The sequence below is a fragment of the Capricornis sumatraensis genome, chromosome 7 (genome assembly GCF_032405125.1).
Source record: "Capricornis sumatraensis isolate serow.1 chromosome 7, serow.2, whole genome shotgun sequence".
Classification (NCBI taxonomy): domain Eukaryota; kingdom Metazoa; phylum Chordata; class Mammalia; order Artiodactyla; family Bovidae; genus Capricornis; species Capricornis sumatraensis.
The window spans coordinates 119,894,772-119,910,798 of record NC_091075.1 but is presented as its reverse complement, the minus strand read 5'-3'; the positions used below and the strand labels follow the sequence as shown (position 1 = coordinate 119,910,798).

Below are 16,027 nucleotides of genomic sequence, written 5' to 3'. Positions count from 1 at the left end.
CTCAGGCACAAAGGCCCAAGCTCACTGCAGAGCTAGCTGCACCCCAGCCAAGCCCTCAGGAGGCCACATCCCCTACCTGGGGTCAAGAGGAGGGGGTGCAAAAAGGAGAAAAGAAATCCAAGTTCTAGCTCGAAGGGCATCAGGACACCCCCACCCCTCCCACTTGGCGAAGCCTGCCCCCTCTCCGGCCTGTCCAAGGGTCTGAGCCAGGGCTGAGCGGAGCAGCTCAGCAGCGCCCAGGATGCTTGGGTGGGCTGCACCTCTGTTGCAAACTGCATCCTGAGGGGCTCCTGTCCTCATTCCCACCCCCCAGCCCTCAGAGCAAGCGATCAAGTTTCTCTGTGTTCCACCCTGTTTATGCACCAATCACGGAATCACTGATTAGTTTTCTGGAATCCCTCTGCATTCACACTGCGCATAATCTGAGAAGGCTGGCATACAACCGAGTCTGAGTCCAGAAACCAAACCACTGGGGACAGTAAAGGGAAGTCAGAGGCGCACAGAGAGCTTTATTTATCCACACTGCTCTGGAGAAGGGCAGCTCACTTCAATATGGTGTCCTCTTGGGCTGGAAAGTTAGAAGGAAAACACACCATTACACAGGCCTGCCACCCAAAAGGGCCACCTTAGATTTTGGGGGTTAAACCATCCAGTGTCTCGTCTCATGGAGCCTGGCTATGCTCTGTTTCCACTGTATCCTCAGCCTTCCTTAACCTGCGGGTTCTCACTGGGACCTGCCCCCGCGGTCAGGGAGGGTGGAGCCTGGCTCTGGTTGGTGGCCTCTAAGGCTGAGACAGTCCACCTCTGAGGCCCAGGGGCCGAGCCTCACTAAAGGCAGGTTAGCACCCACCCCCCACAACGGCTCTCCTTCCCCACCCCCACCCCACTCCACAGAGGATGGCCCAGGGGCCAGCGGAAATGGAAAAGGCGGTGGCCTTTCCTCTCCACTTGCTGCTCCGTATGAAGCAGCAGCTGTTTCTGAAAACCCAGCGCGGGGTGGGGCACAGCCGCATGAGCACCTTCCGCCAGCTCCCGCTCGATGCGCTTCTGCTCATCCCGCTGCTGCTTCTCCTCGGCTGCAAGCCGCCTCTCCTCTTCTGCCCGAGGTTTCAGGTAATCTGTCAAAGGGAAGGCGGGGGCGGGGGTGTCCAGTGAACGTTTTCACTGAAGCTCGAAAAGGAATTCAGTTCACAGGCAAAGCCATCCTCAGGTACACTGAGTGCCAGGGGCGCCCGATTCCCACTCTCCTTTACCTGGATGTAGGTGAAGGCCTGATACCCACCTCCTAACGGAGAGCCCGACCCGGAGGGCGGCTACAGGACCCCCGCGGCCACCCCAGGCACCCAGCCGCCCCGCACTCAGTCCTCTGTGCTCCAAGGTGCTGCCCGGCCAACCTCCAACCGGCCGCGCGCGGGGGTCCGGCCCTCTCGGGTCTCAGGTCAGGGGCCTCCCGCGCCGCCCCTCTCCCACTCCGGCCGGGGGGCCGCGGACGCCCGCGGACACTCACTGTAGCGCTTGGCGCCGTAGGCCATGCCGAGGAACAGGGCGGAGTAACGGCCAAGCTGTGGGGAAGAGCGGTCAGGAGCGGCAGGGGGGACCGCGCCTGGGGGCGCTCAGCCCACAGGGTCGGGGTCCGGGGCGCTGAGAGAGGGGAGGGGGTGGAGGTCACACCCGCGGCGTCGGGGCCCGATGGGGGGCGTCTCAGCCCACAGGGCTGGGGTCAGGGCGGGGGTCCCGGGCGCTGCGCGAGGGCTGGGGGGAGCGGGGATCACACGCGCGGCGTCGGGGCCCGATGGGGGGTCACGGCCTCCGGGTCAGGGCGGCGGGTGCTGAGAGTCGGGGGCGCCGCGAGCCGCTCCCGCGCTTTGCCCACGCAGAGCCGCTCAGCGGCGGCGGCTGCGGAGCCTGGTTCACCTTGATGAGCGGAGAGACCTGCACCGGCGGAACCATCTTGTCCGTGACCCTCGCACCGGAAGCACAATTCGGCCCGGAGAGGACGCCGCAAGGCCCTGAACACCGCGGGGACGCAGACGCAGAGGCGCGGCCGGGCGTGCGCACGCGCCGCCCACCGCGAGGACGCCGAGGGCCGACCCCCGGCGGCCGGAGGGCGGACGGCGCGCGCACGCGGGGCGACGTCATCGGGCGCGGCGCGCGCACGCGGGGCGACGTCATCGGGCGCGGCGCGCGGCGGCTCCGCATGCGCAGGGGCCGGGCAGCGAGGGCGCGCTCCCTGCAGCAGGCGCGACCGTCCTGTCCCCTGCCGTTTTCGAACCATGGTGAGCACAAGTCGAGGCCCGCACACCTCGGGTACAAATATTTGAAAAGTGTGAGTACACTGTACAAAGTGAAAAGCCGAGCTCTCTCCTGCCTGTCTCGCCGCGCCCGCGGCTCCAGCCACACCCAGGCCTGTCCGGGCCGCGGTCCCCCCAGACCAGCCCCGGGGACGAACCGGGAAGGGGCTCGAGGCTTGGACAGGCAATCCGGGGTCCGGGTACAAAGTGTAGCCTGAGTGCAGGCTGGCTCCCAGCGGAGGGGGTGGCCATGTCCGGCCTCTCTGGACTCACAGGCCAGGTCGACCGTGTGGCCCGAGCCCCTTCCTGGGGCGGCACGGCCGTGGGTGCCCCTCTGCCCACCATCGGCCCCATTCCCAGCCCCCTGGCAGAGCTAGGGTTTCCTCACCACTGCAGCCTCCCCAGCAGAAAGGGGCACAGGTCCTCCCGAGAAGGCCAGCCTAGCAGAGCCTGCTCCCTCGGTCTCCCAACTCCAGCCCTCAGGACCTTGCAGCCCCAAGCTTCAAGGTCCGCGTCAGAGAGGCCCTCACCCTCATTTCTGCTGTCTTCTGCCGGGGAAGCAGGGGTCACACTGGTGGGGTATTCTGTCACCCAGCTCTGTGGTCAGCCCAAAGGAGGACAAAGCTGACCCAGCCCGGGTGTGCAGAGAGGCTGCCCAGAGGTGGGCAGTGGTGGCCAGTCTCCCAGCTGAACCTGCTGTGCTTATACACAGTTCCCATGGCAACGTGGGTTGGGGACACCTGGAGAATGATGGAGGGGGGCAGCCCCTCCACAAGGCCACCAGGGCACTGATACTTCTGCCCTGTGACCCCCACCCTCATCCCCCCATTCCTGCAACAGGCAAGATCAAAGTCAAGGATTACGAGCTGGATGCAAGGTTCAAGGAGGCCTTGGGGCCCATCGACCTCACCGTGTTTCTGAACGTGTTGGGGAGAAGCTGAGTGTGAGCACCAGGCTTACTCAACTCCTGGTATCTGCACATCTCACGTAAAGCCCAGATTTGCAGACCTCTTGAAAGTCTCTAGGACCTGGCATTCTGGGACCCACGTCTGGGAGCCCTGTCGGCCCCCAGCCCAGGCCCACCCCTCCTCCACAGCTGGTGGGGACCTCTGTCCCTCACTGAGAAATCGCCCACCTCTGGGCCTGGCAGGACCAAGGGGACTCCAAGAACAGTACCCTGGGGCGGGAGCTGAGGGTCTCTCAGGCATTCAGAGTGGGAAGGCCACTGAGCATCGAGTGGGCAAGGATGTGGAACCCTGGGTGGAGAGGGGCAGGACTAGCGCCTGAGACGCCCAAGGCTCGAGGCAGCCTCTGGGCAGGCACGGACCCTGAGAAGACTGTCCTCAGCGCATTGAAGATGCTGGACCCAGATGGCAAGGGCAGCACCAACAAGGACTAGTGAGCATGATGCTGGGCACCCGGGCACCACCAGGGCGTAAGGAAGCCAGGCCCACCACCAGCCTCCACCCCACCTGCCCCAGCTTTCAGGGCTTCATCTGCCTTCCTAGGACCCAGAGTCCCTCAGGGTAACCCAGGGCAGGATCGGCCATACCCACGTGGGGCCAGCGGTCACTGCCACTCGGACCATCACTGGGTTTTTACCCCCTCTGGGGGCTACTTCAGCTTCATGAACATGACTTCAGTGTGCCAGGCTGTTGCCCCAGGGATGTGGGAGTCAGGGATGGCTCCCTGTGGTCCCCCCTAGTGCCCAGGACTCACCCAGGGCCAGGCTCCCAAGAGGCACCTGCCCCGTGAGTGGGTGGGATTGAAGGGGGTAGACCTGCCCCCCATGAGGACCCATCGCAGGGGCCCCCTGGGCCACCCCTCCAGCTCAGAGCCAGCGCCTTCCCTGCTGCTGCTGCTGAGTCACTTCAGTCGTGTCTGACCCTCAGCAACCCCATGGACTGCAGCCCACCAGTCTCCTCCGTCCATGGGATTTTCCGGACGAGTACTGGAGTGGGTGCCATTGCCTCCTCCGCAGTGCCTTCCCCAGAAATCTGGCCCCTCCCTGCTGTCCTCAGCAGCAGGCGGCAGCTCATGTCCCAGGCCAACAACATGACGGCTGAAGAGGTTTGGCCCCTGGCGCCCTATGTCCTTCCCCAAGGCCCTCTGTGAGGCCCAGGCATGGCGCCCGGGGCTCCAGGGGGATGTGCCTCCGCCCCTAGAAGCTGCAGCATCAGGAGGCTGGGACGCCCAGTGTCCAGGAAGGGGGACGCCAGCCCCAGCCCCACCCCTTGCCCTGCAGGGTCTCCCCCAGCTTCCCCCCACGCGCAGAAACAAGACAGAGCCTGGAGTCCGGTTCCTGTAATTCACCTGCTGGCTGCAGCCTTGGGGACCCCCCACTCCCTCCATGCCGGCCTGGGCCTGCCACCCCCCACCAAACTTGCAGGTTGACCAGATGTTCCAGTTCTCCACCAGCAATACTGCAGGCAGCCTGGGCTACAAGACTGAGCCACGTGCTTGCCCGTGGGAAGAGGAGTGAGAGGCACCCTACCCCGCGGGGCTGTAGCCAGTTGAATAAATGTGAACCCTCAAGCCTTCCTGCTCACAGTGTCTCTCTTGGGCGGAGGTGTCCTCCTGGGGGTGGGGAGTGTCCATGGGGTAGAGAAGGTCTGGGGTGGGGGTAACCCCCTGGGGGCAGGAGGGTCTTCAGGGAGCAGCAGCGTCCGCCTGGGGCCCACCCTCTGCCTCCTGCCCAGCCTGGTCCCACCTGCCCTGTCCATCTATGCTGGCACCAGACTGGAGGGCTGGTCATTCAGCGGTCAGCAGAGGTGGAACATAGGTGGCTCCGGTGCAGGCTCCTTCAAGGAAGGCCTTCCTCACACCTGTCCACTCCACACTCAGCCATGCTGGGGCCCTCAGAATCCCACACCCACTCAGTTCCCCCTCACCCTGGGCCCCCAGTGCCAGGCCAGCCCCTGCAGTAGCCACCCTGGGCCTGGTCTGGCCACTGGGGTACCCCTGGTCAGTGGCCTCTTGTCTGCACAGCAGCAGCTCTTCTTGCTATGGCCACAGAGAATCCCCTGGGACCCCCTGCCGTGACCCTGGGTCCCCCCAAGATGCCAACGTCGTCCCAGCCTCATTCACGACAGGTCCAGCCAAAGGGACCAGAGCCCACGTCCCTGCCTCCCCTTCACATCCCCAGGTCCTCTTTTTCTCATGCCAACTGCTCTCCAGCCTCTGGCCCTCCACAGGACCCCCGAGATGTCTTGGAGGGCTCCCAGGAGGAAGGAGGCAGGGCCAGGAGCACCAGTTCCAGGAAGGGGCTGCTGGGAGCCAGGGTGCTGCGGTGGAGCCTCAGGGCGTGGCTGCCAGGTAGGGCGCATGGCCCAGGGCTGCTGCGGTTGCTGGGCGCTCGTCCTCCTGAATGGAGGGGCTGGCGTCGGCCTCAGCCTGCAGGCGCCGGTACGGGGTGTGGAAGAGGAGCATCAAGAGGCAGCTGAAGAGGACGCAGAGGCCGGCCATCAGCAGCATGGGCACTGGGGAGACACGGCCCAGCGCTGCCTGAGGTGCCCCAAGCGCCGGGGCACTCGCCCAGGTGCAAGGGACCCCAGAGCAGCCTCGGGCACAGATCCCCACCAGCCCCAAGAGGCAGGCTTGCAGACCCAGGGGCCGTGAGCCCCAAGGTCACCCCACCAGGTCCGAGGACGTGGGCGTGCAACACGACCCCACTCTGGTCTCTCTGGCTCTCTGCCTCCATCTCTCTCTCTGCGCCTCTCACTGTCTCTCCTGTCTGATCTCACTTCAAAACCGCTCACACGTGGGGTCACAGGTGGGGTCACAGGTGGGCTCCCATGAGGGCTGCTCTCGCCAGGCTGCGCTCCAGGTTCTGCCTGCTGCCCTCGGGTCCGCCCCAACCCACCTCACCCCACAGTGGGTGCCCTACACCCGTCCGCCAGGACAGTGGAGTTTGCCAAGAGAAAGAGGCCGGTGGAAGGGAGACTCCAGGGCTAGGTGGGGTCAACCTCCTGGCCTGTGCCCTCACCCTTCCAGTCCAGCGGGCCCTGGCCATCCCGGCAGGTGGAGACAGACGGCTCCGCGTGGCGCACGGTCAGGGAAGTCAGCAGCACCATGATGAGAACGCCCTCGGCCTGCCTGCACAGCCACGAAGCCCTCAGCCCCGGCCCAGTGCTGCCCCCGGCACCCCGAAGGGCAAAGGGTCCCTAGGAAAGCCGTGGGAATGGGCACTCACCCCAGCACGAAGACCAGGCCCGCGGCTGCGCCCTCACCCACGGGGAAGGAGCACTCGACTGCCAGCTCCATAGCAACGGGCGCCACCGCGAAGCCAAAGAAGCCCAGCAGCGAGCAGACGACGGCCAGCACGACGGTCTGTCCCTGCAGCTGGGACACCTGGGCAGCAAGCCACACAGGCCAGCAGGCAGGAGTCAGGAGTGCCCCAGCCTGGACCCCAGCCCCGCCGGGCCCTGTCGGGGGCAGGGCAGTGCCAGGGCTGGAGAGGCCACAGTGCCCACACCACTCCAGGGACACCCCAGCGGGGACGCCCGGGCCTGAGTGGGTCTGGGTGGGTCTGGGTGTCTGTTATGGCCGACCTGCCAGCTGCCCCACCCCTGGGGCACCCCACTCTCACCCTCTGCAAGGCGGCCTCAGCTCAAGAGGACTCTTACCACCGCAAAGGCCACGCAGGCCAGAGACGCCAGGCAGAGGCCGATCTTGACGGCCTCAATGAAGTGCTTGGTCCTGTCCACGTACAGGCCCAGAGACACTGCCCCCAAGACTCCAAACACAATGAAGAGAGCCCCACAGAGGCCCGCAAACTCCTGGAGAGTAGAGGGCGCCTTGTCCATCATCTGAGCCCAGGGGGTGACACTCATCCTTAGTATGTACCCCACCACCAGGGAACCCACAGCAGGGTCACCGAGCAGCGCCCGAGGCCCAGGGAGGACCACGTAGAAGGCTCGGGGGCAGGAGCTGTCCTCCCTGGAGGTGCCACGGCCTTGTCTCACCTCCACCCAGGAACTGGACAAGTCCTAGAGAAAGGGCCTGGCTTCTGCAGATGCCCTCGATGCCTGTCACCTCTGAGAAACTGGGAACACTCGGGGCCTGAACCCCACACCCAGTGCTGAAGCCAGACCACAGCAGGCACAGCGGAGATGCTGCGAGTCCGATACCAGGACCCACAGGCCTGGCAGAGGGCCGTGGGAGCAGGCGGGCTCTGCCAGCACCCTGGCCCATGGCTGCCACCCACTGTCTCAGGAGAACCCTAACAGGTCACCCCGTCCAGGAGACAGCACTTGGGAAGTTCGTGGGCCACTCCACAGCCACCAGCAGGTCAACAGGCCCCAAGACTGTGTCCGAGTGGGGGGCCCCCAAGTCGGGGCCAGCACTCACGCTGGAGTAGCCGTTCACACAGAGGACCTGCTCCAGGAGGGCTGAGAAGCTGGAGAAGATGCCAATGCCGCCCCCGAAGCACACAGCCAGGATGATGTAGGCCTTGTTCCTTGTGAGCTAAAGGGGAGGGGTCACTCAGTCCAGAGCCTCAGCAGCACAGGCAGGAGCTCCAGGGGTGGGCTGCCCCTCCCCCTCCCCGCCCCCCCCACCCCCAGGGCCCACAGCACGCGCAGCACTGACCAGCTTCAGCCCGGCTAGGAACGACAGCGAGGTGGACTGGGCAGCCCCCACAGAGGGCGGGGTGGGGGGCACACTCTCCCAGAGGCATGCAGTGGCCAGCAAGAATGTGAGGCCGGCAGGGAGGATGTAGGTGCCTAGCTGTGGGGAGAGTGTGCGTGAGTGCACACACACAGGTCCCCGTGGATGCACGCACACGGGCGTGAGTGCACTCACACAGGTCCCCGTGGATACAAGCACATGCACATGAGCGTGAGTGCACACACACAGGTCACCATAGATACACGCACACGCACGAGCGTGAGTGCACACACACAGATCCCCGTGGATGCATGCACACGGGCGTGAGTGCACTCACACAGGTCCCCGTGGATACACGCACACGCACATGAGCGTGAGTGCACTCAGGTCACCGTAGATACGCGCACACCCACATGAGCATGAGTGCATACACACAGATCCTTGTGGATGCATGCACACGGGCGTGAGTCCACGCACACACAGGTCCCCGTGGATACACGCACACGGACGTGAGTGCATGCACACAGATCCCCGTGGATACACGCACACGGGCGTGAGTGCACACGCACAGGTCCCCGTGGATACAAGCACATGGGTGTGAGTGCACTCAGGTCACCGTAGATACACGCACACGCACATGAGCGTGAGTGCACAAACACAGATCCTTGTGGATGCACACACGGGCGTGAGTGCACACGCACATAGGCGTGAGTGCACATGCACAGATCCCCGTGGATACACGCACACGGGCGTGAGTGCACGCGCACAGATCCCCGTGGATGCATGCACACGGGCGTGAGTGCACTCACACAGGTCCCCGTGGATACACGCACACGCACATGAGCGTGAGTGCACTCACACAGGTCCCCGTGGATACACGCACACGCACATGAGCGTGAGTGCACTCAGGTCACCGTAGATACACGCACACCCACATGAGCGTGAGTGCACACACACAGATCCTTGTGGATGCATGCACACGGGCGTGAGTGCACGCACACACAGGTCCCCGTGGATACACGCACACGGACGTGAGTGCATGCACACAGATCCCCGTGGATACATGCACACGGGCGTGAGTGCACGCACACACAGGTCCCCGTGGATACATGCACACGGGCGTGAGTGCACGCACACACAGGTCCCCGTGGATACACGCACACGGGCGTGAGTGCACACGCACAGGTCCCCGTGGATACAAGCACATGGGTGTGAGTGCACTCAGGTCACCGTAGATACACGCACACGCACATGAGCGTGAGTGCACAAACACAGATCCTTGTGGATGCACACACGGGCGTGAGTGCACACGCACATAGGCGTGAGTGCACGTGCACAGATCCCCGTGGATACACGCACACGGGCGTGAGTGCACGCGCACAGGTCCCCGTGGATGCACACACACGGGCGTGAGTGCACGTGCACAGGTCCCCGTGGATGCACACACATGCACACAGGTGCCTCAAGCCTGCTCCCCAGGCTCCAGACAAGCCACTGCCTCCTCACTGCCCGTCCCGCCTGTCATTCCGGGTGGACGTCAGCAAGCCCACGGCCAGTTCGGGGCCTCCTCTGCTTTGCCGCATTCAGAAGCCTGGCTTTCAAAATTTCACCCAAGGATGACCCCAACAATGATGGCCTCAGCTCGACCATCTCTGGGAGCTATCCAACTGTCATCTGGACCCTCCCTCCCACCTCTGTGAGTGACCCCAGCCGTCCCCCAGCTAGAAGCCCCTCACTCATCAGTGCACCCCACTCCCCAGCTGAATCAAACCCCAGGCTCTCTCCCTGGACACTCTGGGCACACCTTTCATTCCCCAAGCTTTCAGATCCCCCCAGGCTATCCATCACATCAAGCCAACCGCCTGCCACCTGGATTGCCGCTTCCCTCCGCCCTCCCCTTGCTCAGCAGACACACACTTCCAGCTGCAGCCGCACCCCTCAGTCTCGCCTCCACCTCAGCGCCTTTCTCGCTGGTCCCTCATCCTCCCCCCACCCCCCAGCAATGCCTCATCCTGCTGCAGCCAGCCTCTCGCCACCCTGGTGCTCTCTCCCCTCCAAGGACAACACCCAGCATCCCGATGCCTCGGGTTGTGCCTGACGCTCGGAAGGTGCCCAGCACTTGCAATGGAGGAAGCCGCATGTACACGGGGTGCACTCACACCTGCGTCCACAGAAGGTGCATGTGCACACTCGCACGGACAGTGTGGGTGCACGAGCCCACCAGCCCCCACACGCGCACACACGCACTAGCACACACAGCCCAGACACAGGCACACACACACACACACACACACACAGAGCCACTCACACACAGCCACACACTACACTGTACACGGAGGTGCACGCGTGCGTGCACCTGTGAGCTCCCTCACCATCAAGGGGATGTCCTCCTCCGTCTTCACCAGGATGGGAGACAGCAGGTTGGCCACCAGAATACCCAGGGGATTTGCTGGACGGACAGGGACGTGTGTCAGCTCAGGAAGGCAGGCTGAGCCCCCATCCACGGAGGAGCCCTCGCCCTCCAGAGTGGGGAGTGCACAGAGGCTCCCGGCCACACGCTAAGCCAGAGGGGACGCCGGCCTCACCGGGACTCACACATGGTGCCGATCATGTTGGCTGTGGCTCGCTGGTGCTCAGGGAACCACAGGGAGGCCAGCTTGGCTGGAGAGAAGATGACCAGGGTCTGGGCCAGGGCACAGATGCTCTGCCCACCCAGGAGGAAGGCAAACGGGTCCTGGGTGCCGACAACCATGCTGGGCATGGAGCGGATCACACTCCCTAAGAAGTTCAGGAACGCGCCGAGGGTGGTCTGCAAGGGCGGGGTCAGAAGAGCTGCCCAGCAGCCAGGACGCCCCCCAGCACCCCAGCCTCCACTTGCCACCGTGGCTCTGCCTAGGGACTCAGACCTCGGGAGGAGGGGATGGCTCTCGACCCTGTGCTTGGGGGCCCGCCTGTCCCAGAGCAGGCCCTGGTGTGCGGTCTGACTCACCGCCCAGCGGAGTCCAATGGAGTCCAGAACCCAGATGGCCACCACACCGGATGGGATGGACACCACGAGGTACACCAGTGACAGCCAGTTGAGCTGCTCAGTGGAGAGGAGGAAGTGCCGGGCAACCGTGCCAGCCACGGGCGCGAAGCTGAGCCACAGCTGCGAGACACAGGCTGGCATCAGCCCAGGGCAGGCACCACAGACACTGCGGCTGCCGGCTGCCCTGGGCACGGCCGGCTGGTCCGAGAGGGAGAAAGGGTCCAGGCGTCCCGTCAGGGCTGGGGTCTTCACTTGGTCACGCCAGAGGGGAGGCACAGCTGGGGGCTCAGACAGCATGTCGGGACCAAGGACCAGAACCATCCTTGCAGACATGGTTCCGGGGCAGAAGGAGGCGGGCAACCTGGCTGGACCCTGCAGGACAGCGAGGCCCCCAGGACTGACCCTCCGAGAAGGGCTGGGGCTGACAGCAGAAGAGAGATGGCCACCGTGCCGGGGGGGGGGGGCAGGCACCCAGACTGGGTGCTGGCCAAAGCTGCAGTGCCGGGAGGTGGGAGAGGGGCCCCCGGCCCCCGTCACGTGGGCGTGTGTCCGCCCGGACAGGACAGGCCGAGGAGCACACTGTGGGGGCGACTCCGTGCACACTCGGTGCCCGTGGAGGACACCCCGGTGCACCAGCACTTACTGCAGGAGGGAGTGGCGAGGCGTCAGAAACAAAGGTGTCATGACCAAAGCCCGCCGACTCCACCTCTGAGAGGGCACAGCAAGGCGGGAGCTCGCCCAGGCCTCACACCCTGCCCCCACGGCGGAGGCCGCAGGATCCAGCCTTCCTAACCCGAACAGAGCTCTGACCACAGAGCCCCACATGACAGCGACCTTGGGCAACAGCTGCCTTTTCTTCCCTTTTCTCAGGCCAGAGCTTCTAGGTTCAGGAAGAACTTGGTGCAGGCCACCTGCTTCCTGCCCAGCTGATCCAGCAGCGAGAAAGCCTGGCTCTGGCTGCCACACCTTCTGCGCGCGGCCCACCTTCACCAGCCTCGCCCCTCGGCCCTCCCCAGAACCTGTGGCCAGCGGGGCAGAGGCAGGTCTGAAACGCACACAGCAACGTGGGGGCGACTGTGTGCCCACGGCGCGGACTTCCCCCATGTGTTCCCAGCCTGCCGGGAGGCCCTGTGCGTCCTTTGAGAATGTGGGCACCTGTCCCCCACGCTGGCCCTCACGCAGACCACGCCAGGGCCGCTGAGGCCTCATTGCAAGCGCCACCCCCGTGCCCTTCACGCTGCCCACCCCGCCCGGGACCGAGGGCCCTGCTCAGCTGGCCACAGGAGGGGTAAGCGAGAGCGCACCTCTTGACCCAAGCTCCCTGCTGCGACCCCGCAGGGACCGTGGCAAGTCCCGGTGTGGTTCCTGCCTGCTCCATGACGATTTGTGGACGAGACAAGTGCAGGGGCACAGCCTCGGCCTCCAGCATCCACCCCCAGACACTGAAGCAGCTGGAGGGCTGAGAGAGACCCCCGCTCTGCGTTCTCAAACCACAGAACCCAAACCCAGTCCTGGCTTCACAGTGTTCAGACGCAGATCAGCAACTGCTGCAGAGAAAAACATCTCTGAAGTCCCAGGCTGGGCATGCCACTTCTCCCAGCACAGGGCTGGCCAGCAAGGAGAGGAGGCAAAAGGTCCCAGAGAGTTTGCAGTGACGTCCAAGAGAGGCTGTCGCCCAAGAACCTCTCCCAGGTGGTACCTTCCAGGGCTCCCCTCACCTGCCAGCCCCTCCTCGTTACGGTCTCTGCATCTGACCTCCCTCTGCCACCTGGGGCCTCCCTGAGCTTCGGGCCCCACTGCCCCCCACCACTTTGCGTTTCATGATTGTGGCCGCCCCTCAACTGCCCAACTCCCTGAGGTCCAGTGTGAGGCTGAACGGTGTTCTTTCAGGCAGCCTACGGGAGGAGACCCGCGGGCCCTGTAGCTCTGCAGCCTGACCGCTCAGCAGGCAGCCACTAGCCTCAGGTTAGGAAGAGCATGCAGTCCAGGGCACGCAGGAGGCGCGGCCCGGGGCTGGAGGAGCAGAGAAAGGTCTGCTGGCTGAGCCGTGGCGGTGCTGGGCCAGCAGAGGGCCTAGGCCCCTAGGCCCTCAAGGGGCGAGTCTGGGGGAGCAGCAGGTTGGGAGAGCTGGGGCCCTGGAACCAGCAGACCCGGTTCCCGCGGGCGCTTCTCTGGTCTCAGAGGCTGTGATGATGAGCACTGTCCCTGCCAGCAGTGGGCTCAGTTCTACAACAGCTGAAGGCTCACTGCTGACCCCAGCTGGGTGGCTGTGAAGAAAGGGACTGAGTGGGCAGGCAAGAAAGGCCTCTGGTGAGGGACCTTGGAAGTGAGCCAGAAACCCTGGGACGGCGGCCAGGGCCCAGGGAAGAGAGGCAGGTAGTGGGGCAGAGCGGGTGCCCAGGCTGCGGTGGCTGCGCGCTTGGCAGAGAGGGGAGACCGCGGGAGGAGCCCTCCGTGCCTGTGGACAGTGACTCTTTCGGAGGCAGGAGCGGCATCCTGTCGAATCCACAGCGGGTCTCAGGACCTGGGCCGCGCGAGGACAGACGGGGCACCCGCCCTCCCTGCGCAGCCTCGGCCAAGGAAGGGGCTCTCCGCGCCCGGCCCGGCCTCGCCCGCGGTTCCGCCGTCGCGAGACGGGAGAGCTGCGTCCCGGGACTGGCTGAGCGAGCTCTCAGCGGCCGATTCTCCAACGGGACGCGCTCGGCGCGCACCGGACGTCGACGGGCCGGGCTCGGCACGGGCCCGGCCTGTCCCGCAGCCTTGCCCCGCCTGCCCGGCCCCGGCCCAGCCCCTACCGTGGCGTTGGAGCAGCCGAGCAGGCTGATCACCAGCAGGAAGACCCACCGGCGGGCGTAGGCGCGGTAGCCCCCCAGCACGCTCCGGGCCGAGGTCGCCGGGGCGGGCTCTGACCAGGCCCCCGCCGGCCCCGCCATTGCCGCTGCACCCGGGCCGCCGACTCTGGGAGCCGCGCTGCTGAGCCAGGACCGCCCTCGGAGGTGGGGTCGGGTCAGAACCCGCCCCCCAGGCACGGGTTACCACTGGTCAGGCTGAAAGGGGACCAAAATGCCCCCGCAGGGCCTCTGTGAGGTCCCTGCGATGGAGGCGCTCACGCACGTGGGTCAGGAGCGGCTCCGGGAAGTCACTGCCGCGCGAAAAGGCCGCACTTCCTGAAAGGGGCTGTGGAAAGAACCCCTCCGCCACCCCCACCCCCCAATTTCCTGAGGCCCTAACAAGTAACAGCTGGAGGCTGGAGGCCAACCTGGAGGAGGAGGCTGGAGTCAGTTTGCAAAGCGCCTCCAATCAATGCTCTAGACTCCACTCGAGTCAGCCCTGCAGAGAAGCAGGACTGAGGGACGACCAGCAGAGATGATGCCGGCAGAGGGGGCGGCGGAGACTGGCCTGTCCTCATACTCAGGGAAAGGGCTGTGCCAGAGCACGGGACCGTGGGCCAGGGAGGAGCAGGTGGCCTCCCCCTACCCGGGAATGTGCAGTTTGCAGCTGAGAAAACACGAGACGTAGATTTCTGTGGGCTTGCACACAGGGATCCCAAGGGAGCATTTCAAGCAAAGATGGGCAGATAAAGGACAGGAACGGTAAGGCCCTAGTAGGTGCAGAGAAGTGGCAAAGGTCACAGAGGAACCGTTCAGAAAGCCCTAATGGTCTGTGTGTGCATGACGGTGCGGTCACTCACCCAGAGCCAGACGTCCTGGAGCGTGCAGTCAGTCAAGTGGGCCTTAGGAAGCATTGCTATGAACAAAGCTACTGGAGGTGATGGAACTCCAGCTGAGCTACTTCAAATCCTGAAAGATGATGCTGTTAAAGTACTGCACTCAGTATGCCAGCAAATTTGGAAAACTCAACAGTGGGCACAGGACTGGAAGAGGTCAGTTTTCATTCCATCCCAAAGAAAGTCAATGCCAAAGAATGTTGAAAGTACTGAAACTGCACTCATTTCACGTGCTAGCAAGGTGATGCTCAAAACCCTTCAACGTGGGCTTCAACAGTACGTGAACCATGAACTTCCAGATGTTCAAGCTCGATTTAGAAAAGGTAGAGAAACCAGAGATCGAATTGCCAGCATCCACTGGATCATAGAAAAAGCAAGGGAATTCCAGGAAAACATCTATTTCTGCTTCATTGGATGTGCTAAAGGCTTTGACTGTGTGGATTAAACTGTAGAAAAACAAACTGTAGAAAATTCTTAGAGATGGGAATACCAAACCACTTTACCTGCCTTCTGAGAAACATGTATTCAGATCAAGAAGCAACAGTTAGAACTGCACATGGAACAACTGATTGTTCAAAATTGGGAAAGGGCTACGTCAAGGCTGTATATTGTCACGCTGCTTATTTAACTTCTATGCAGAGTACATCATATAAAATGCCAGGCTACATGAAACACGAGCTGGAATCAAGATTGCTGGGAGAAATATCAATAACCTCAGATATGCAGATGACACCACCCTAATGGGAGAAAGTGAAGAGCTAAAGAGCCTCTTGATGAAGGTGAAAGAGGAGAGTGAAAAAGCTGGCTTACAACTCAGCCTTCAAGAAACTAAGATCATGGCATCCAGCCCCATTACTTCATGACAAACAGATGGTGAAACAATGGAAACAGTGACAGATTTTATTTTCTTGGACTCCAAAAATCACTACAGATGGTGACTGCCATGAAATTTAAAGACAATTGCTCCTTGGAAGAAAAGCTATGACCAACCTAGACAGCATATTATAAAGCAGAGACATCACTTTGCTGATAAGTGTCTGTATAGTCAAAGCTATGGTTTTTCCTGTAGTCATGTATGGATGTGAGAGTTGGACCATAAAGAAGGCTGAGTGCTGAAAAATTGAAGCTTTCGAACTTTGGTGTTGGAGGAGACTCTTGAGAGTCCCTTGGACTGCAAGGAGATAAGACAAGTCAACCTTAAAGGAAATCAGCCCTGAATAATCGTTGGAAGGACTGGTGCTGAAGCTGAAGTGCCAATATTTTGGCCACCTGATGTGAAGAGCTGACTCATTTGAAAAGACCCTGATTCTGGGAAAGATTGGAGACAGGAGGAGAAGGGGACAACAGAGGATGAGATGGTTGGATGGCATCACC

The 16,027-nt window shown here is 63.0% G+C and overlaps 1 protein-coding gene across 1 annotated transcript; it reads right to left on the bottom strand.

Annotated features, from left to right (window-relative positions):
* Window positions 1–4,592: 4,592 nt before the first annotated feature.
* On the bottom strand, window positions 4,593–13,859 carry SLC49A3 (solute carrier family 49 member 3). Its single transcript, XM_068974998.1, has 10 exons — window positions 13,722–13,859; window positions 10,888–11,046; window positions 10,494–10,707; window positions 10,271–10,347; window positions 7,881–8,018; window positions 7,641–7,757; window positions 6,917–7,069; window positions 6,484–6,641; window positions 6,277–6,386; window positions 4,593–5,770 (listed from the first exon to the last, which is right to left on the bottom strand). Exons 1-10 carry the CDS (start codon window positions 13,857–13,859, stop codon window positions 5,589–5,591), a joined length of 1,446 nt encoding a protein of 481 aa, XP_068831099.1. The 3' UTR covers window positions 4,593–5,588.
* Window positions 13,860–16,027: the final 2,168 nt, after the last annotated feature.

Bases quoted from the DNA above. Each gene is read 5' to 3' on its own strand.
- SLC49A3 (XM_068974998.1), bottom strand. From the start codon at position 13,859: ATGGCGGGGCCGGCGGGGGCCTGGTCAGAGCCCGCCCCGGCGACCTCG. The intron at 7,758-7,880 runs GTCAGTGCTGCG...CCTCCCCTTTAG, and splicing joins TCCTAGCCGGGCTGAAGCTG to CTCACAAGGAACAAGGCCTA. The intron at 6,642-6,916 runs GTAAGAGTCCTC...CTTGCTGCCCAG, and splicing joins CCTGCGTGGCCTTTGCGGTG to GTGTCCCAGCTGCAGGGACA.